At 45.9% G+C, this 22,360-nt stretch overlaps 1 protein-coding gene and 1 long non-coding RNA gene across 4 annotated transcripts in view; one reads left to right on the forward strand and one right to left on the reverse strand.

The window, feature by feature from the left end:
* Window positions 1-11,329: 11,329 nt before the first annotated feature.
* LOC132230060 (uncharacterized) lies at window positions 11,330-21,084 on the reverse strand. 2 transcript variants are annotated; one of them, XR_009451797.1, is made up of 4 exons: window positions 20,967-21,084; window positions 19,448-19,651; window positions 18,888-19,021; window positions 11,330-18,304 (listed from the first exon to the last, which is right to left on the reverse strand). It is a non-coding gene; the product is annotated as an uncharacterized LOC132230060 (long non-coding RNA). The 2 variants fall into 2 exon arrangements; XR_009451796.1 differs by lacking the exon at window positions 18,888-19,021.
* Window positions 20,578-22,360, forward strand: part of SCHIP1 (schwannomin interacting protein 1) — a 118,890-nt gene continuing 117,107 nt past the window's right edge. The window contains exon 1 of one of the 2 annotated variants that reach the window (XM_059686903.1): window positions 20,578-21,674. In XM_059686903.1, the coding sequence (XP_059542886.1) occupies window positions 20,802-21,674 (873 nt within the window). In that variant the 5' untranslated portion in view covers window positions 20,578-20,801. The remainder of the gene's footprint in view (window positions 21,675-22,360) is intronic. The other variant, XM_059686905.1, reaches the window with a different exon arrangement.

Below are 22,360 nucleotides of genomic sequence, written 5' to 3' on the forward strand. Positions count from 1 at the left end.
ACCCTGTAAGCATGGTGTCATGAAGCCAACAGAAAGAGGGTGAGTAGCTAAGATCTCACAAGTGACGAGGAGCAGATATGGGATTCCAGCTCAGATTGATCTGGAAAGATCTGCTCTTTCCATTCTTCCAGGCCTGGCAAACAGATGTTTAACTCTGAGGTATTGGTAGCAGCTGCCAGGAGCTGTGGGTGGAGGAGTCCCCGATGGAATGGGTGCTCAGCACGAGGGAGGTCTGGAATTGGTGGCTATACCCGCTGAACGTGTGGCCGTGCAGAGTCACAGAATGGGTGCCATGTATTTGCTGGCCGCACACTATGCCCTGCTCATGGATCAAGTTTTGTTCACTACTAAAGTCAGATGAGAAATGGGTATTCGAATGTGTTCCATAGGGAACAATAAAATGTACTTACTTTTCCTTCCCCTTCTGTGAAGGCTGAACCTAAGTTTTTGAGCGTAGATTTGAGAAAGTATCATAATCTGTGAAGTAAAAATAAAATGCAATTGGTATATAAATAGTAGTAACCACCAAGGACATTTAGCCTTAAAATGGTGGGGACAAGAGAATTATATTAATTAGACTTCGCATGTTAAGTGTCTTTCTGTGTGACCTATCTAATGGCTCGCTTTATCCTGAAATGACCACTGTGACTTAATCAGGAGATAATGGCATCTCCAGTTTTCTTCCTCCCTCCATCTTTAACACTCAGGTTGGGATTTGTTACTTTTAGTGTCTTCGTACTTTATCTGAAAAAATGAGTTGGATCATGCTTTTCTGCTCCTTCCTAACATTTGTTATATATGAGATTAAATGTATGGCATCTATTATTTAATCAGCAAATACTTTTAAAAGGTATCCCCAGGCACTGGAGATATCATAGCAGACAAAACAGACTGCTCTCATGGCACTTACATCCTAGGGAGAAAGGCAGACAATAAATAAGTGAACAAACAAAGAAGATAAATGTGTGTGTGTGTGTGTATGTGTGTGTGTGTTGCTATTTTAGATGGGGTGGTCAGGGAAGGCCTTTCTGAGAAGGTTACATTGGAGGTCAGACTTGCATGTGGAAAAGAGCCAAACAGGAATAGTCTGGGATTTCTTAAGTCCAAGCAGAGAAAACAGCCCGTGCGAAGGTCCTGAGGTTGAAGGTGGGCAGGGGCCAGATCAAGTAGACTAGCAGGAGTTTTCGGCTGGGGGTGATGCAACCTGCCTAGAGGGTATTTGAAGATGTGCAGGTGGTGATCTGGATGCCCTGCAGGGTCTCTTGAGAAATCCTGAGAGCCTCCAGGGCCAGGGCACGAAGTTGGAACTTCATCCTGAAAGTGGGCAGCTGTTGGATAGTTGGAGCTTTAAGAGATGACTGGCTGCTGAGTGGAGAAGGAATCGTGAAGGAACAAGGTAAAAGCAGGCAGCTGTGTCGGTAGTCCAGAGTGGAGATGATGGTGGCCTGGGCAGGGGGAGTGATGGTGAAGCTTTTAAGAAGTATTTCTACCTTCCAGAAGAAGACTGCTAGGTAAATATAAAATTTTTATCGCCATGACACCCCTCCCTATGTTACCTTTTTTTTCTCAAGAGATTTTTCAGTTTCAGAATCCGCTGGTTTCCTCTGTATTCTTTAGAGAAAATCTTTCCAGCAGCAAATTACAGAAGACTTTGCTCTTTCGAATGCAAGCCCTTATCCTCTTGCTCTTTAACCTTGCAGATCTGTGTGCATTTCAAGTTGTTCATAGCTCAGGAAGGTAATCTATTTGATTTGGGCTTGTAAAAAGAGATAAAATTACCTGTGCTCCCTGCATAATAATATGTGATTTCTCTCTCTGAAGGGTCAATAGGAATTAGCCTACATGTTTCATTTTACAAAACCAGGGCCTCGTCACATGAATCGCAGGGACCAAGTCCACATTTATTCTGCTGAGAGAGGAGCATTAAGCGAACATCGAAATCTCTTGAAGAGATTGCAGGCATTTCAGGACTAATTTTACTTGAGCATTAAAGCCTTGCAAATCGTTTTCAGGTGCATCAGCTCCTCCCCCACAAAAGCAATTCAGTTCCCCAGATGTTAGAGAATCCTCACGCTGATGTCTTCTCTCTCTTTACAACCATCACTTCTTACTGTATCTCCATGGCAGGTGGGCCCCAGGCGCCCCTCAGAGTTCACCTGCAGAAGGAGCCACTTCCCACAGACTTGAGGGAAGGAGCATCCTGGGCTCTGACTAAGCTGAAGGGGGAGGGAGGAGCAGGAGAAGAAGAGAGAGGAGGCAGCTGGCTTCAGGCCATCCCCGTGCTGGTGGGTGGTTCCTCTGAGTGTGGAATTCAGGCCGTGGGTCTTCCCACCTTGATCTTGTATCCTGAGAGCAGAGCGGGTCAGACACCAGTGGACTCCTGGGGACGGGACGGGACGGGATACGGGTGAGGCAGAACAGCAGGCCACACCTTCAACTAGAGCTGATGGAGTCACATCCCGACCCACACCCTGCCTTCCAATTTCTGAATGAAACTGATGAAGAGAAACAGAAAGTAGATAGGACCATCCCAAGAAAATCAAATTAAGATTTTAAAACCCGTCACCCAATCTACATAAACCGAACTCCCAGGAATGAAAAAGAGCAAGCGGTCCTCCTTAACTGTAAAAACCAAAGAAGAGAGAGAGAAAAAAAAGAGGAAGCTCTGCCTTTGTTTCTGGGTCCAGGTGTGGTCCTGCAAGGGCCCGGCCAGTCCGCAGCCCACCACCAAAGGTGGAAACCAAACGCATGCGTTAGGAAGAAAGAGCCCGGGCTACCAACTAGCCATGCAGATTTGGACAAGGTCTATTTCTTGGGCTTCAGAAATAAAGTTGATCAAAAGTTCTTTCAGACTCTAATATGCTTGGAGGCTGTAATTCATAGTTCAGCTCAAGATCTTCACTGCCCCCATCCCCTAACGCCACTCATAAACCAAACCATCCACCTCAACCAGCTCCCACTCCTCTCTCATGCTCTGAGTGAATACCTTCCTCCAGGCCATCCCCATAGGCTCCCGGCAACGCTCCCATCGCACCCTGGAACGCTGCTGTGTTCCTTTCTTTGCATCTCTCTCTCCCTCTACCAGCTCCGAAGCTCCCCTGAAAGGAGGTGCCAAGGCCAGTTTTTATTGTTGACTCTCCAGCGCTTAGCACAGCACCTGACACTTATTAGCTGTTCCATAAATGTTTGTTGTTGAGTGAATGGACGGGGAAGATAGAAAAATAGAGAGGCATGAACCCAAGCAATTCACAGCTCAAGAGCCAGCTTTTGCTAAAAGGCACATATGCTGCCCATAAGATCCTGGACTTCTAGGAACAAGAGAGAGAGAGAGAGAGAGAGAGAGAGAGAGAGAGAAGAATTTTAGATATTGTAGCAATAATTTTCAGATATCACAGTTGCTACTACAATATGTCTCCACTGAGACACACCAGTTTCACAGGATCTTAGCAATACTAGCTTTACCTAGCCTTTATGGAATGTCTTATATTTGTACAGAGCTAGCATAAAATTGTTGAGTAGAAATTTCCAGATCCCTTACTCCATGACTTCATGCCTCTTCAAGCTGTTCCCAGGGAATAGGACACAAAAACAAAAACGCAAATCAGAAAGTTTAAAACTGACCATATATGGTCTTCTTAAGCCTTGATCCTTTCACTTATTTAAAATTCATAACCACCATGGCCTCATAATAAGACCTGCTAAGGAGCCTGGGGGAGGCCACATGGGTGAACCCCAAGCCTATCTCACCAAGTTGCCAAAAGTGGTAGAGCCTTGTTGGTGTGATGCTGGGCAGAAGGGAGGGAGCCAACAGGGGTCACAGCAGAGGGGGCCCAGAGGAGGACAAATCCAAGCTGGTCCACTTCCCGGAGTTTGGGTTTGAGGGACTGAGATAGGATACAGCATCAAAACTTTTGGGCAGCGGCCAAATGTTTGATGAGCTTTGGCCTAATCAGGGAGGACCATGCATGAGCAATTTCAGCTCAGGAAGGGTCACAAGGAAAAGGGAAGCCGAGTTGACTGTGCCTCTTCCTTGAACCAGACCCTCTGCTGAGAGGATGCTGCCCCGGGAACCAACGCAGGGCTGAGGCCCAGAGCCACTGCCCCAAAAGTGTTGCATCGCTGGTGGCCTCTCTGAGAGATACTGAATGAGCATTTCTTCCAAAATGTTGTCTGCAAGGCAAACAGTGACACACACCTCCAGCTTCATCACGGTGGTGTGCTGTGCGTGGTTCTTCCATCCACTTGCCAAGCCCTGTTTGCAACTTGAGTTGCCAACGTCATGAACTCCATTGTTTTTACTTTTTTGTCCACCGTGGGAAAAAAAAAAAAGCCCCTCTGGCCCTTATCAGTGCTGTCCTGGAAGCAGGGCAAGAGACCTTCTGTGAAAGCATCGTATGACTATAGGTGTCATGACAGTGAAAAACCTTATTCTAACCATAAAGAGCTGGGCACAAAGGGGAAGGCTCTGGGGAGTGGGGGAGACTGTTTGTCCCAAGAACTGGTGGGGGAGTCATATCAGGAGCTCGCATTTGCTTCTGCAGGTTGTGGTCGGGGCATGAGCTTGTGTGAGAGGCTAGTGGCCGTTTCAGCCTCCCTGCAGGCCTCTAGGCCAAACAAAAGGCATACTGAGGCAGCAGTACCATGGAGTAGCTTTTGACAATACTTTATAGTAAAGCTATAAGGAAAGGCAAGGGGTTAGGCTAAATGTTAGGATCATGTTGGGGGTTGGAAGAGAGACACAGAGAGAGAAATGTGATCAGGGTGGTACACGCAGAAGGAGTCCAAGGTACCAGAATAATCTGACTTAAAATGAAGGTCAGAAGATGCTGGGGTTCATTTTATCATTATTCTTTAAGCTGTTCATATGTGTTTTTACACCCTGCTTTGTATGTGTGATAGATTTTAAAATAAAAAGATAAATTTTACTTCCTCAAAAAAATAAAGACCCATGGTCTGAAAGAAACTGATCAAGAACTAAAAAAAACTGCCAATAAGACCTTAAGTGAAAAGTTAGAACCAGTACAGATCTCTCTCTTCTCTCTCTCTCTCTCTCTCTCTCTCGTCTTTCCCCCTCACTTTATCTCTTTGCCTTCACTGGTAAAATTTTTGCTGAATGGCAAATTGTGTGAGTGAAGAGCATTGGAACTTACAAATTATATTGGAGAGAAAATAATTTTCACCCCTCCACGCCCTGCCCCATCCTGCTTGTCAGAGCAGGACCGGGCAGGCCTGATTTCACACACCTTCTTGTCCAAAGTTGAAAAGTTAGGAAGAATGCCTCCTCCCTGGACGCTGGGGTCCGAACCCAAGGCAGCCATTGCACAGGGGCTTCACAGGCCCCTGTAGTAGTAGTCAGTAGGGCTGCGTGCAGAGCTGAGCCAGGTGAGCACCTCAGCCTACTGCCGCCTGCCATTGCCCATGTTGCTCTCCGTCCTAAGGCTCTGTGCACCAGCTCCGTATTTCTTATTTGCTTCACTCTTTACATGCCTCAAATAGCTCATTTTTTCCCTGAGACCTTGCTTAGCAGAGCTCCCTGTATTGGGTTCTTTGATCTTTCTGTTAAAATCAATCTCTTCCTCTAATTATTTTCTGTTCCACTTCTTTGAACCCGTTCCAGTTGCCTCCATTTCTCAAGGAGCCAGGTGTTTAATAAAGAACCTGGATGAAGTTCAGGCAGAATCAGGTAGATGCAGCTACTTGCCCCCCCGGTCCTTGCTGCCTCTTCTCCACGCAGCAAAGGTAGTTTGCTGAAGGCACGTGACATTCCAGAGACCAGAACAGTACCCTGCACAGGGCAGGTGCTCAGTAAGTAATTACCGAGTGAAGCAATTAATTGGGATCTCTTTTAAATGGGCTGGACTGTATTATAATTTAGACTTAATTTGCTTCTCCATCTCATCATCAGCCCAGGTTTCTTTCTGCTTTCAGGTTTTTCTTTCCGGTCTAATACTTATTTCATAGCTTATTTCTTGGATGCTTTAGTTTACACATTTTTTAATTAAATTTTCCTGTGTCCTGATCATATATTTAACCTCATTAGTTTAATTCATGCCATAGGATTTTGTTAGTAACCTTGTTTACCAGATTAGTGTTGTTTATAAATTATTCTATGTTGCCCTTTTCTCCACATAACTGATAATTATTTCATACTGTTTTATTTTTAATTTCTCTTTATTAGAGAGTAGACTTTGCTCCTATATTTGTTAATTTTCAGTGTTGTTGTTTTTTTTACTTTCTATGATTCATCACATTCTATGATTCTGACACAGGTTTGGGTTGAGAATAAAGACCATTGTCTTAACATGATATGATATCTGGGATTTTCTTCAAAATAATCTAGTGGAGGTTGGAGGAGTAGTAAGGTGATAGGGGAAATAAGATTACCATGGATTGACCCTTGCCAGAGTTTCATAATGGATACATGGAGTTTCGAGGTAATATTCAATTATGTAAATGTGTGTTTCTATAATAGAAAGTTATTTAAAAAACAACAACAACAAAAAAGTAGATATAAAGTTGATCCTATGAATTATCTCAGGACTTTAGAGAATGGGAATTCCTCCATCATCCTCCAGCCATCCTGGTCATTGTCATTGATTAGCAGTTCGGCCATTCTGCTGCTTTCACTGCAAAGCTTAGCACATGCTCCTCCTCTTCCTTTCCTCCCAAACTCTTCTCACCTGGGAGACTTTATTTAGCTGATGTGTGGCTGGTCCAGTGCCTCACAAATGCAATGCTAACACCTGCACTTACACTCCCTCTCAGCAAACCACTAACCCCTGATTGGACTTCAAATCATTTTTAAAATGAGGCAGATCTCTATATGCTGACTATCTAGCACTGTGGCTAAGACCTTCAGATTATGTTTTGTTACAAAATTTACTTTTCCTCAATATCAATCAACACTATATATAGTCCAGCCAATTCTGGCTTAAAATTCTTCAGGCCTCTCTATCAATTTCAAGTTCAGTATCCTTCACATCCAACTCCTACTTTCCCACCATCCTCAGATAGTCTATGCCGAGCTTCCTTAATTTGTGGGTAACAGACCATGCCTTCTCACACCTCCAAACTTTTTAAAAAATATATATATATTTTTTCATTGATTTCAAAGAGGAAGGGAGAAGGTGAGAGCGATAGAAACATCGATGAGAGAGAATCATTGATCAGCTGCCTCCTGCACACCCCCCAGGGACTGAGCCTGCAACCTAGGCATGTGCCATAATGGGGAATCAAATCATGACCTCCTGGTTCATAAGTTGGCACTCAACCACTGAGCACACTGGCCAGGCCAAACTTTTGACCATACTGTGTCCTAAGATCGGAATGACCTGTCATTCTGCCTTTGGGGGACATTAGCAACTTTTGTTTATACCTCAGACTCAATTCAAGCATCACTTCCTTTGGAAGGCTTCCCTGAGCTGTCCACATTGAATTAAATGTCCTCCCCCCCCCCACATGCCTTTCTTCATTGTACTCTTAGACTATACCCATCCTAATCCTTTGAAACTCAACTATAATCAATGATAATTCTTTGTTCCCTTTCTAGACCATGAGCTCTTTGATCTCTTTCAATTCTTTCTCCCCAGAACCCAAACCAGTGCTTGACACATAGTAGGTATTTGAATGAATGAGTAACTGAATGAACAGAGGAATGGATACATGAATGCTGCTATCTCCTTAAAGCAGCACCCAACGGCCTTCTCTTGAGGACTGAGCCACCCCTCCATTTGCCTCCCAACTATCCTTCTTAACCCACCTGACCCATCTCACTCTAACTGTAACCCAATTGTCCCTGTCTCTGCTGAGTCCTTCCTACTTGGTGTTTCATTCAGACAAGTGTTTCCCAGAGTGTGGTACACAGTAATCTTTAGATGATACCCAGACAAATGTCTTTGACAGTTTGTATTTACATTCATATATGTTCAGCAGGGGGAGGGGAATGAGCACATAAAACCTGTGATTGCACAGAGGATATTTCTTAGGATAAGACAGTGTCATGGTAATCAACCTTACCTGGACCTTGTCAATCAGGGCTGAGGCGCAGTCATAAATGTTCCAAGCCCTCAATAAACGAACCTTCGGCCATGTCCATTGGCAGCAGACAGCAGGAATCACACCAGTTGGGAAGGACTCCCACACTGAATTCCACAGGCACTTCTGTTTTATTCAGTGATGATATTGAAATGTCACTTCTGGAAGTTGCTTTAAGTGTATATATACATTTAACAGTTAAAATAGTTAAACATCTTTTGAGCTGTACAACCACATCCTCATGAGAGTTCAGATTTTAGTGTGGGTTATAAAAAACGGACAGATTTGTCTCATTGATGTGGACCCTCTTTGTTGTCTAAAACTATCAATTAGGATATCTAGCTATTTTGATAAGAAAATTTTATTCTTCTCTATAGGAAACTTATTTTCAGCTATACATTTTATAAGTCAATTTGATTTATTCTGGTTTTTTTTGTTTGGCATTTTTACTTAATGATTTTGGAATTTCAATAACTTTATTTTTATAGAATTTACTATCTTTTATAAGATATAATATACCATTGATATATAAAACATCATCTTGTATGTGCTACCAAGAATAGCAGATCTGTTATCAATTATAATTGCAAGATGCCATTGCTTCAAAAACATCCCAGTTTCAGAGGTGTTAAAATTATTTTTAAAAGCATGTCTTAAAATTGATGAAATGCAGTATATGTATACTTTACTTTTATTTTAGCAGATAGTATTTATATTGCATTTATCATAGTGGTATAAAGTTCCCTTTTTGGATGAATTTAATTTAAAAATGAGTTGACTTAAAGAAGACTATTGTGTAAGTAGAGTAGAGGTGGGATATAGTAAGGCCAAGGCCTGGAGGTGGCCAAATGATTGTGACCCGGCCTTACTGCCCACACCCAGGTACTGCCTCTTGGCCCCACTGCTGGCTCACACCAACCCCACCACCCCCAGCTCTGTGCCCAGATCCCTCCTGAGACACAGCCTGTGTCCTCCACTGAGCACAGAAGAGGCGTTTGGGCAGTTATAGCTATGCTCAGGTTGAAGACTGTGGCTATACTTCACTGAAGTCATCTTTATGAGAGAAAAAGGAAATTCCTAGGAATTGATTCATTATAAGTATTGGAATAATCTGAACTTGCAGCTGTTTAAATAAAAGCATACTCAGAGTTTCCATTTTGTTTTGTTTTTAACCCATTTTCTAAGAAGTGAAGAAGAGAAAAGGAACATTTTAGTCTCCATTACTAGGTAATTTATTTACTAATGATGGCTACCTAAATAGTAGTTTCAGTGACTATCAAACCAAAGAACAGTCTATTTTGTTTTTCATAATAGATTTCCCACTTGAAAATGATTATGAGTAACCTGAAGCAAAATGTATTTCATTGAGAAAGTACAGAAGTGTCTAATGTCCTACTTTCAGAATAGAAACAGTGAAGAGAGAATTACTTAGATGGAGCTGGGAAAAGTGTTCTTTCCATGGGGAAACGCTGTGCTTTTGTACACCATCATCCTGGCTGCTGCAGGGGGTTTGTGTGCATTATACAGTCAGCCCCCACCTGTGCTGGGTCCGGTCTTGGACTGCTGAGCCCTGTGTGCAGCACTTCCCTGAGAGCCATCCAGAACCCTTTGATTTATTCTGTGTTTATGCTTGAAGGTTGTTGTGCATCATTAACCAGAATGCAATAGAGCAGGAGGTCACAAGTCATATAGGCTCCACTGCTTGTATAGAGCCTGTTTTCTCAAACTTAATTTTGCAGGTTTTAATGTAGGTATAATTGAGAAGATAAACTGAACACATATGCATATCCTAATAAAGGTATTTATCAGAGTCGGCAAATATTCACATCTTATTAAACATCAATGAACCTATTACAGTATAATAAAAAGGGAAAGGTCTGATAACAGAAGATTACTTATAGGCTATTAGTTATTGGTATAATTTTAAAAATATAATCAGTAATAATTAGCAAAATTGATAATACTGGAGCTGCAGCTGTTTCCACTCACTGGTATTAATAATGCCAGCAATAATTCTATATTGTGATGCCAATTGAAAGCTAAATCTTTTGCAAGTTCTTGTTTATCCTCGTGGATGTTTTTGTTCATCAGAACATTGTTGCCTATTTTATAAGAATGATTTCCTGGTATTCATAAAAGTTATTGGCATCATACACTAAATTTTGAAATGTATTTATAGACTGGAATAAAATTACAAGTGTAACCTGGCTCACCATCTCTTCTCCAAGCAGAGATAGTGGTAAAAAAACAAATATATTCAAGAAGTAGAATCCTTGGGACTTGGTGTCTTAGGTCAGGTTCCCTAGAAGCAGAGCCTGAGACAAGGATTTGGGTGCAGGTTTATTGTGGGATAAACAGGTAAGGAAGTGAGAGAAGTAGGATAAGGAGGGGGAAATGCCAAATAGGATATTGATCAGATGGTCTCTCTTTGGCCTGATGAAGGCAGAGGAATAAATTGTACCATAGAAGATGCTGTGGGATTTCATAGCTGGTACTCAAGCAGCTGGCGGTGGGTGTAGCCGCCAGGAACAAGAATCTGCTTGGAGTACTAACTGCACCAAATACATCTGATGTTGGGGGGCGGGGGTGGTGGAGGGGAAATGCAGAGAGGGGAACAAGGACAGCTCCCAGGTTCCTGGTATGAACAAGTGAATAGAGTTTTATTATTATTACTAGAGGCCCGGTGCACGAAATCCAGGGGTTCCCCCAGACTGGCCTGTGCCCTCTAACAGTGCAGGAGCCCTGCAATTGATCTCCCCAAAGAGGTAGGCCCCACCTACCCATCCAGGGCTCTTCAATGGATTGCACCAAAGAGGTAGGCCGGAGCCGGGGTCCCGCCCCACCCAACTGCATGTGCCCGCTGCGTACGCAGCCTTCTGGTGATGGATTGTTATGGCATGAGGGCGTGAGGGCATGACGACCACATAGTCTTTTATTAGTATAGATTACTGACTTTAGAGAGGAAGAGAGAGAAATAGAAACATCAATGATGAGAGAGAATCATTGATTGGCTGCCTCCTGAACGCCCCCTACTGGGGATTAAGCCTGCAACCCGGGCATGTGACCCTGACCGGAATCAAACCTGGAACCCTTCAGTCCACAGGCCGATGCTCTATCCCCACTGAGCCAAACCAGTTAGGGTGTGAATAGATTCTTGTAAATAGCAACACTCCTCTCATAATACCAAACATCTAAGATTAATATAGAAGAAATCTAAGATTAATATAGAATACATATCGAAGAAATAAGAAAACAAATATGTTTTCTTTTAGCTTTTACTTTTTGGGTGAAGATATCAACTTGACATATTTGCATAAAATCAATTTCCATTTAAAAAAATAAGACTTTTTAAAAAAGTTTGTTGTTTAGAACTTTTCCACTTATTCTGCTTCCTGTTGCAAACAGGTCCAGATCTGGTTCTAGGACTTTAGTAATTGAAGATTCGCCTTCCTACAACCCCAATGCTATGTGAGGCTGTAATGAGAAAGCAGCTGTGTTGTTCTTATGCATCCAGCCCAGTGGTCAGCAAACAGGCCTGCAGGCCAAATCCAGATGGCAACCCGTTTTGGGGTGGCTTGAGAGTTAAGAGTTTTTACATTTATAAACTTTTGCTTAAAATTAAAAAAAAAAACAAAACAAAAAACCATTATGCTAGAGACTGTATGACCCACAAATCTGAAAATATTTTTTATTTAGCCCTTTACAGAAAAAGTTTGCGAACCCCTGGCTTAGTTCATTATAACCCCAAACTTTATTTCAGAAGTGTGTGGGCTCAATCTATATTTTTTAAAAAATCTGATATTCAAAAACTTAAATTAGTAAGTGATTTATGGAGCCATAAAATTATTTGTTTTATGAAAGACTACCTCAAATAATTTATATAAATAAATTCTCACTCATCCCAACAATTATTTTTGATGGAAGTCTTCAGCAAATTCAGAATCATTCATTTTAAGTTAAATAAATATATGTAATTTATTCCCTGTTGCATAAATATATTACCTCCTATTTTGTGATTATTATAAAGAAATTAAAAAACACAACTAGATACAAAGGTAAAAAAAAATCACCTGAAATACCACCTGTAGTTAAGCACTGTTAACATTTAGCTACATCTTTTTCTAGGCATAGCCATTTAATTTTTAAATTGTGGATCACATTATATGTATAATTGTATACCCTCCTTTATTCATTTAATGTTATAATTTTCAAAAACATCTCATTTGACTGCATTTATTTCACAGAATGAATATGAGACAATTTATTTCAACATCTTCCCATTTTTTGACATTTAGGTTGAAGCTAATTTTTCACTATTGTAAATGCCACAGTGAGCATCTTTATGCATAAATCTCCATCTTCCTTTCTGTGTCCTTGGGCTAGGCTTTTTAAAAAGACTTAAGTATCCTCTCCCCCATTCTGTTCCTTGTCTTTCTTACAAACTCATTCTTCTTCTCCAAGATCTTTAAATGACGGAATTCCTCAGATCTAGAAACTTGGCCTGTCCTTCTTACTCTTTACACTTGTCTCCAGATGAGCCTATTATATCCAAGATTTCAAATGCCATCTATGTACTCTGATGCCCATATTTACCTCTCCAGCCCCCATATCTCTCTTCATAAGCTCCAGACCTACACATCCAAATACTTGTCATCTCCACTTGTATGTGTCACAGCATCTCAAATAGAAAATATCCCAAAAGGTTCCCATATCTTCCCTCCTTCTGCTCCCCTACCAAACCCCACCCCTCCTTTTTGCCCAGTTCAGTAAAGAGGCACCACCTTCAACTAGGTTGCTTATGATACAACCGGGAAACCATCAGTAATGTCTCTCTCTCCCTCACCACCCCCACCTATTCAGTCACCAGGGCCTGTTGATTCTACCACTTAAATATACCTTTAATGTTTCTATCTCTCTCCATCTCCCCAGCCTCTCCTAAGCCACATTCATCTCATTCCTGGGCTACTTACTATATTTGCTTCCTCATTGGTCTCTCAGTTTCCATTCCTGTCCTGCTCTGTTTTTCTGTCCCCTTTGCAAGTTTCCACCACGGAGAACGTTTCTAAAAATGTCAACCTGCTTTTACAACCCATAAATGGCTGTTAGGAGAAATATCTTCGTGGCAACCCGCCTCTTGCCACCTTGGCTCTTACTCTCTTGCTCCAAACTAGTGGTGCGCTTTCAGCTATTCAACTTCTTCCCTTCTCAAAACCTTTGTGCAAGATGTTCCCTCTGCCCGTAACACCCTTCCTCCCCTCCTCAGCAGATCAATTCTCTTCCGGATGCCTCCCCCAACACAACACTACCTACATGCTCTCAGCATCCTGAGTCTACTGTCTGGGTACCTCCTACAAATTGTCATCTAAATTGTTCTTTGCAGGGTGGGGCAAAAGTGGGTTTACAGCTGTGAGTACGCAAAACACACCATTTATTCTTATATTATTATCTATTAACTATTGTATTATTTTCCGTGTGAACAACTGTAAGCCTTCTTTTGCCCCACCCTGTATTTCCCCCTGAAATGTCTGTTTCTTCACTGGACTGAAGTTCCATTTGGAGCAAATAGTGTTTGTCTCTTTCACCACAATGTCTTGTGGTGCCTGGCATGTAGTAGGGGCTCAATACATTTGTTGAATTAGTAACAGGTCATGGGATACAAACTTTACAGAGACACACGTGAATCAACACATGTGATAAAACATGTTATCACATCGTATTCCAAAAAGCTTGCATCAACCAATGTATAAACCCACCAGCAGTATGTGAGTGTTCCTTTGATCACTCCCATCATGACACTGAGTATTATAGTTTTAAATAATTTTTAATCAGTTTTATGGGTAAAACATTATCTCATTATTATTGAAATTGTGTTTCCTTGATTGTTAGTGAAGATGAACATTATTCACAAATTGACGGACTCTCGGATATTTTTCTGTGCTTCTTAAATTCATGACATACTGTTTTTATTGAACCGTATCTGTTGGGAAATTTTGGAAGCTTATTTAGATTAATTTCTACCTATAAAACACCAAACCTATTTAACTCCATCTGAAGGGCAGATTTGGGAAATATTTGTGTTTAGTCATTGATGATTCCCCTTTACCTTGGGTGATAATATAATTTATCATGTAGCCTGGGACATCTTGGAGAGTGAAGGAGGGTGCCATTAATAATTATGCCAGGACAACAGGAATAAAGCAGGACTGTCCTGTACAAGCCAAGATGTTTGGTCTCCCTAACTCATTTTCATGCAGACCTAGAACTCGGGGATCTAGAGCTGAGAGCAGAGGTCCAAGTGGTGATCCAGGGATAAACTGAGAATAAATCTGCTTTTTGTTCTGAATTTCAATATGGATGCTTCTGTGCTCTGCTGTTCAGTGACTCACCCTGGACCTCCCTGTTGCCAACACTGCCTAGGTCACTCATTTACCTCCCCTAACTGATGGTTGGAGGCATCTGACAATTTCACGTCAATCTCCTTTCGTGGCTCAAAGACCTGCAGGGACCATCTTGCCCAGAAACGCAGAGCTCGTCAGAGTCAGAGCCTTGGAAGGTCACTCCTGGTCCACTGCGCTGCTCCCTCTTCACTTCCAGATGCATGTTTGCTGCTTGCACTGCGCTGACAATGCCAGAGCTATTTTCTCATTTTATAATGCTTCCAGAGTTGTGTCAACAAGTGACCAGAATAGAGTTTTCACTTCCTAGTGTCCTGCAAGAATGTTCTCTTTGGCAAGCCTAACACATCCAAATATAAGGCACATGACTTCTGAGGCAGCCCATCTTGTCTGGGGTGATGTGCACATGGACTTATCGCTTGTAATGCTTCCCCGAGCTCATGCCGTGCATCTACCAGCTTTCCCAGCTCTTCCTAAATGTCCTTTTATGTCATTCATACCCTTCAGTGAAGCTCAAAAAATAAATTCAGAGCTGCTTATAGACTTGCATTTCCAAGAATTGCTAGGAACTTAAGGAAAGTAGAATACAATGACAGAAAACTTCTGGAAAAAGGAAGATTGGGAGAGTGTAGATAAGTTGAATTTTTGTCAGTGCCTTCCAATCTGAGGTCTGACTTTATTAGGAAAAGAACAGCACCCTTCCTCTTCCAACCTTGTCAATAGGCACAAACTTCCTACCAATGGAATTGCCAATAGAGCCTCTGTGGACTGTTGGGCAGATTGTGCACCGCACAACTCCAGGGGGTGTTCTTCATGCAAAATTATATCTATGCGAGTGGTGCCAGGTTGTCCCTCCTGGCAGGGATGTGTGGTGCAGTTCACATTCTGTGTGGCTATATGCTGAGTTCCTGACTGACACCCTCTATGTGGCTTTTCTCTGATAGAGACACTGTCTCTTTGCTGCAGTTAGAGTTGCCTTACTCACCAGTGCCTACAGAATTTTCAGGGTCATCTTCATTTCAAAGAGACATTCACCTGGTTTTGCAAGCACTGTATTTGTCAAGCCAAGTGTCCTGGTTTCAGGTTTAGAAAATAGGTCATAGGAGCTATCTTTTATGGGCCGAGCTTGCCTAGATTTTGCCATTTCATTTTTATTGAGGAAAACATAGGAGAGAAATGCAATCTCATGGTTTGCTAGAAAATCAAAACATTTAAGATGTTAATGTTTTTAAAAGTTTTCTTTTCATTAAAGTATAGCTCTGAAGATGGATCCTATATACTAGTACACCTAAAATATAATTGTTTTCTTTCTTTCATTTACAAAGTATCTCTACATATAGACTAATACGTTGAAATCAACCCATCGGATCTACATAAATAAAGAATACTATGCATTCAACCCACCTAATGGAGAAGGACCTTGGTTTTTAGTTAGTGGAGGAATCAACTTTGTATCTCCTAACAAGGAAGGCAATGAAACTCAGAGATGCTTTTATACTATACTAGAGGCCCTGTGCATGGATTTGTACACTGGTGGGGAGTGTGGCCTGTGGAGATTGGCCCGCTGTGGGAGTGCAGCTCATCCCAGTTAGCCAAGTGGCGCTCCCACCACTATGGGAGCATACTGACCACCAGGGGGCAGCTCCTGCATAGAGTGTTTGCCCCCTTGCGGTCAGTATGCATCATAGCAACTGGTCGACCGGTCGTTCTGATTATTCTGTCATTCAGTCGCTGGGCTTTTATTATATAGGATATCCCAGTGTCTAGGATGAAATCCCAAGAGTCTTTAAGCTGGAAGAAGCCGTTAGTTCATTCATTCAGTCAGTCTTTCATTCAATGTATTCTTACGATTTGCTTAGCACCATGACCATGCAGTTCAGCCTCCTTCATGAGGAAACTGAGGTCACAAAGCTGGTTAGAGACAGGGCAGGGCACTAAGCCCGGATGTTCTACACCCAGGACTCTTTGCCCACAGTGCTTAAAAAGTCTCGCATAGTTACATTCAGGTGATGAAATAGGAGAGCATCTGTGTACTGCATGTGATTTGCATGCAGTTCATGTAATAAAGACGAAATACAAGCCCCCTTGCCAGCCATTGCTTTGTTACTCTAAATGCCACAACTTAGAGAAGTTTAGCATTAGGGCTAGTAACTTTAGAATTTGGGAATTTTTCAAATACATCTGTTTCCAACCTATTTATACTCCTTAATATTTAAGTGTTTCAATCAGGTCTTTTCTCCAGTGTTGTCTTTACAGATCAAAATCCTGAAAATAGCACTGACCTCTGAGGAGCGTGCCCTCACCCCTCCCTATCCTTTGAGTATTGCTGCAGTTTCCCATCCAGGACAAAACTGAACAACCCAATCTCACAGTGACTATCTTCTTCAAGGACTTGTTCTGAGGGGAACTAAAGGCAGGTAGTTCAGAGCAATGGGAGTTCCATTTTCTGAGCCGTCTGTACTCTCTGCACAATGAAATCTCCCAACTTGCTGAATACTGAACTTGTTGACAGCTGAGGAGGTCGAGCACATGTGAGCAGAAGAGAACAGCTGCTCTTGTCAGCTGCCTTCCTCTCTGCATAGACACGACTGCTGCCCGAGGAGCCGCTGCAGGACAGGAGGCGGAAGGAGTTTGAGGTTGCTGCAAGGAGACCCCTCTGGTATTTTTGCCGGGTAAATTTGTCCATATGCCTCTGGGCCAAGGGATACTGAATTTTAGCTGAGTGACTAAGAGCAAGGATGATGAAGCCAAACTACCCAGGTTCAAAGCCTGACTCTGACCCCTGGCTTTTCAGCTTTTGTACATTAAGCAAGTGACTTAACCTCACTGTCTTCAGCATCCTCACCTATAAATGGGGAAGAGAGTTTCTTCATAGGATTTTTGAGGATGGAAAGAATTGAATGTTGATATGATTAATAATTCTAGCAACCACTATTGATGAAGCTCCTATTCCACTCCGGTTACCATGAACAAGATAGAAATGGCAACACTTTTCATAGAATTCAGAGTATTTTCTAACACTAGGAGCCCTGACCCATTTAAGGGTTATAAAATCAATGTAATAAAGTGTGCCTAGATTTTGTTTTAAATGAAGTAGGATAGGATTTGACAAAATAAGAGTTTATAAAACTTTTTTCAGTTACATATGTTTTTATATGTATGTGTGGGCTGGGTCTTGATATAAAATGGATTTCTTGAGTAGTAGAAAAGATAAGCAGTTAAACAGCAACCTCCATATAGCGTGTGTGATAAGGGCAGTGTGTCGTGGAAGCTTGGGAAGGTCACCTGACCCCTCCAGGCAGGTATAGAGAATCAGGGAAGCCTTCCAAGAGAAAGTGACATTTTACCTGAGATAGACTTAAAAGATGAATAGAAATTTTCCAAAAGAAGTTGGGGAGGGGGGGGGCAGTTCCTTTAAGGGGAATGAGGAGTCCTGGTTGGTAGTGGTGGGGGGGGGGGTGTGATAATGAAGCCTGAGAGAGACTTGCTCATATTTGCATTTGAGAAAGGCCACTCTGACTGCTAGAGGAGAATGGGTGAAGATTGTTGGGAAACTAGACCAGGGTGGGGACAGGGGGTATTTGAGAGGGACAGGACTTGGTGATCGATGGAGGAAGGTGCTGATCTGGGATGGCTCTCACTTTACTCACATCTCTGGTGTTTAATTTACAAAGGTTGCTGGGGACAAATCTAAGTCTGTAAGCTCCAAGCCCCTAACTTGAGGAGACTTTCTGTAAACAGGAAGACAGGACCTTTCAATCACTTGGCAAATCATCTCTCCATCCTGCTGGACATATCTGTCGACTGTTGCTGGCCTAGGAGTTGGCAGGCCTTCCTGTTCCAAAGTGGGATGGTTCTTGGCAGGCGATGGAAAGCTGGAAACAGAATGGAGACGGGGCTAGCCAGGCACCTTGCATGAAGGGAAAAGAAGAAAGGAAACCTGGTAGTTTCCCATCTGATCCAGAATATCTGGTCAAAAAATAACTTAAAAGGACAGGTAATTCAAAGATGTTCAAAGTTGGCTTCAAAATGCCATGCATTTTTGGCAGTGAGTTTACCTTGCCAAAAGTTTTCTTAAGGCCTTATTTCGCATTCCCCAAACACAGACCATCTGGGCAGCAGAGGGACGAGCTGAAGCTCAGGAGGGAGACTGGGTGAATGGCTGAGGAGGTCCCACTGTCTGAAAACTGCACGGAGGCCACAAGTCTCTCTTATTGCCACCGTTAATCAATACGTCTCTGTCTACCTGTGTCCTGCCACCGAGCAGGGAGCTTGTTCTGACCTAACCCTTGCCAAGTGACATGGTGACTTGAAAAGCAGCTATCTGGTTCCCAGCACACAATGCTTTCTATCCGCATCTCTGAACACTCATAGGGCCAGGCAGCGGGCAGCTAGCCGACCCAGGGCTCTGCAGCAAACCATATTTGGAGCACCAGGCAGGCTCTTTACAGATCTCACCGTAAAAGACATTCTAAGTTATAATTGGCCCTGTGAAGAGCTCCAGAACACAAGGCCCCCTTTCCTGTTATTCATAAGATTGCTGTTTCCAGAAAAGTCTGAAGATTAGCTTATCTTCCCTGGCTCAGGCCTACCTAGGAGAGGAAAGAGTCTCACTTAAACACAGGGTCTCTGCACCCTGTCCCCATTAGGACCCTGAAGAAATGGCAGCCACTCCCTACTGAAGAATCCTAAGCATGCCCCTGGTCCTCTGCCTGGCATCTGGACTGTGCCAAGCCAGGGCAGTGGCCTGGTCCAGGCTACAAGTCACTGGGGATAATGAGCAGCAGGACCAAATCTGGAAGTTTAAGGAAACTAACTGGTTTTCCTCAATCCATTGTGAAATTAAGTGCTGTTTCTCTTTTTAACCCCCACCCCCATAAAATTGTAAGATATTTAAAGTGTACACCATGGTGATTTATATGTACGTGTACACGGTGAAAGGATCCCCCCTTCATCTAGTTGAAAACCCCAGCATAGTGTTCTTGGAGTCAGTTTCCTAAAAATTGAAAGAAGCAAACCATCAAATGTGCCAGAAGCAGGTCACTGGATATCCTCTCTTCTCCTCCTGTAATGTCCCCTTGATTGGAGGTGGCCAAAGGGGGCTTTGGAGGCTCACCCGAACAGATTCTCCACCTCCGTGCGGGGTATCAGTCCCATCTCACACTGACGCCTGTATTCCCCATACACACACCTCTCCGAGGTCGTCATCCTCAATGTGCAGCCTGGAGGGAAGGAAACTAAGCTAAAGCAACAGGTCCCACCCACAGTCTGAACTTGGAAGGGGAGGCGGCTGGGCGACTGGAGGAGCTGAGTGGTGGAGAGGAAGCGTGTAGGAAGGTGGAAGGGAAATGATGGTGCCTGACCACCGCTCACACGTCACTCGGGCTCCCACACGGGCTTGTGTATGTGCGCGAGTGGGGGAGGGAGGTCCTTCGCGGGGTCCCTCGGGGACTTCCGCGTGGGTTAGGAGGCGTCGAGCCCGCGCTTTGGGGTCTCCGGAGGCTTAGGCGGGGTAACCAGCCCCGCAGAGAGAGCTTGGGACGCGCCCAGGAAACGCGGGAGTGTCTGGGGGTTAAAATTCACCACCCTTTCCAGGGCACCGCCCCTTCAAATGGGCCGGCTCTGCGCCCCCAATACCCCGGGTCCCCTTCCTTCGGCCTTTGCCCGGCCTCTCCAACCCCATCCCCAACCGGCCTCCCGCTCGTCTGCCGCCGCGAAAACCGGGAGAGCGGACTGCGCCGCGCCCGGCATCCTCTGGGCATGCTCGGTCGGCGGGACCGGCTCGCCGCCGGGAGGGCGCGTCCTTCCTCCCAGGGCGGCGGCGGCGGCGGCGCCTGCAGCGACGGCGGCCGCGCCCCGGCCGGCACACCCTAGGGGGCGGTGGGAGCCGCCCGGTTCGGCGCGAGCCCTGAGCGCCCACCTACCCCCCGAGCCTTCCGGCGAGCGGAGGAGGGGCCAGCCGGGGAGGCGGGGAGGTGCGGAGGCGGGAGTCAGACCTCCGAGCTGCCGCGGCTCCTTAGAAAGTAAAGCTCAGCCAGAGCGCGGAGTCAGGTCCCCCACCGCCCAGCGGGGCGGGGCGGGGCCGGGTGGGCGGGGGCCTCCGCCCGGAGAGCGAGGTGCGAATTTAGTATCCGCCCACCTCCTTCTCCGTCCCCACCCCCCGGGAATTCTAATTCTCTGGGAAAGTGTCTGCTTCCCCGAGAATCCTCGGGGCGGGGTGCCGGGGCGCGCCTGGCGCAAAATGGTTAAAACAAAGTCCACGCGCGCCCCGCGGCCCCTCTTACGGAAAGTGTGCGCGCCGGTGGCTGGGCACCCCCTTTGCTGATCGGAGGGTTAGTTCCCCGGAGGAAGTCCGGCTGTGTCAGGGGAGGGATGCCGCAGGCTGGTGCCGGCTCCCGCCCCCAGGCCTCCGGCGGGGCGCACCTCCCGCCAGACGGGCGCAGCGCGCCGGGCCGGGGCGTCTGCGGCGGGCGGCGGGCGGCCGGAGCGCGCTCGACCCGGCAGCTCACTCTCTCTGCCTCCTCCCCCCAGGATTACCGAGAGGATGGGATGGATCTAGGCAGTGACGCCGGCAGCAGCAGCAGCAGCAGCAGCCGCGCCAGTTCGCAGTCCAACTCCACCAAAGTGACCCCTTGCTCCGAGTGCAAATCCTCGTCGTCGCCGGGGGGCAGCCTGGACTTGGTGTCTGCCCTGGAGGACTATGAGGAGCCCTTCCCGGGTTACCAGAAGAAGGTGATTGATGAGTGGGCGCCGGAGGAGGACGGGGAGGAGGAGGAAGAGGAGGACGAGCGCGACGGACGAGGGTACCGGGATGACCGCTGTCCCGCCCGGGAGCCGGGGGACGTGAGCGCCAGGACCCGCAGCGGCGGCGGCGGCGGCGGCGGCGGCGGGGGGAAAGGAGCCACCACCGCCATGCCGCCCCCCCTGCCCAACGGCAACCTCCACCCGCACGACCCCCAGGACCTCAGGCACAATGGCAACGTGGTGCTGCCCGGCTGGCCCAGCGGCGCTCGAGTCCCCCGCCGGGCGGTCCAGAAGCCCCAGCTGGCGGGGGGCCTGCGCGGCGGCCGGGGCCCGGCGGGGGGGGGCCTCTGCCTTCAGCCCACGGACAGCGGAACGTGCGTCCCAGAGGAGCCCCCGATGCCCCCAATGGACTGGGAGGCGCTGGAGAAGCATCTGGCTGGACTGCAGTTCCGGGAGCAGGAGGTGCGGAACCAGGGCCAGGGGAGGACCAACTCAACCTCAGTAAGTTGGCCGGGGTGCGTGCCCACGCGCGCACACGGCCCGCACGCGCCCTCCCGCCAGCCGGCGGCCCCATTCATCCCTCCCCGAGGCTGGGGGCCCGGGCGGGAGAGCCTGACCTCTGCTCCCCTGGGGTACCGTGGCTCAGACTGAGAACCGTTTGGGTTTGCTGGATGGGCGGAGTGGAGGGAGGGGCAGCCGGAGAGCAGCGGAAAGTCGCGTTAGTGGAACCGGCGACTCATTTTAATGGAATTACTTAGGGAGACGAGGTTGTGAGTCACTTGTCTGAAAATAAATCCGGGGAGATTTGGGCACCGCAGCCGGTGCCTGCGGGTGATATTTGAAGTCGTAATCGCCGTGGCTTTGTCAACCGTGGTGGGTCGCCCTGCGTGGCCACTGATGTCTCGCCCATAGGCAGGCTGTCCCTGTGCTCACGCACACACGCGCCTGCCCACACCTCTGGTCTGGCGGCGCGGTGGGTTCCATCTCGCGTTTAAGCGGATGCTCCAGTATTTGAAAGGGTGGCCGCCCTCCTCTAAGACGCTCCCTTTCTGAAACCCCGGCCTGTTGTTGACCTGGGGGAGCCGGGCGAATTGATCTGCTAGGATGCGGGAGGCGTTTGAGCCCCTGTCCCCTGACTCTGATGAATTCTCCTTGCTTTAATAAGGAGCCGCTTGCACTTCCTCACC

The sequence above is a fragment of the Myotis daubentonii genome, chromosome 3, assembly GCF_963259705.1.
Source record: "Myotis daubentonii chromosome 3, mMyoDau2.1, whole genome shotgun sequence".
NCBI lineage: Eukaryota > Metazoa > Chordata > Mammalia > Chiroptera > Vespertilionidae > Myotis > Myotis daubentonii.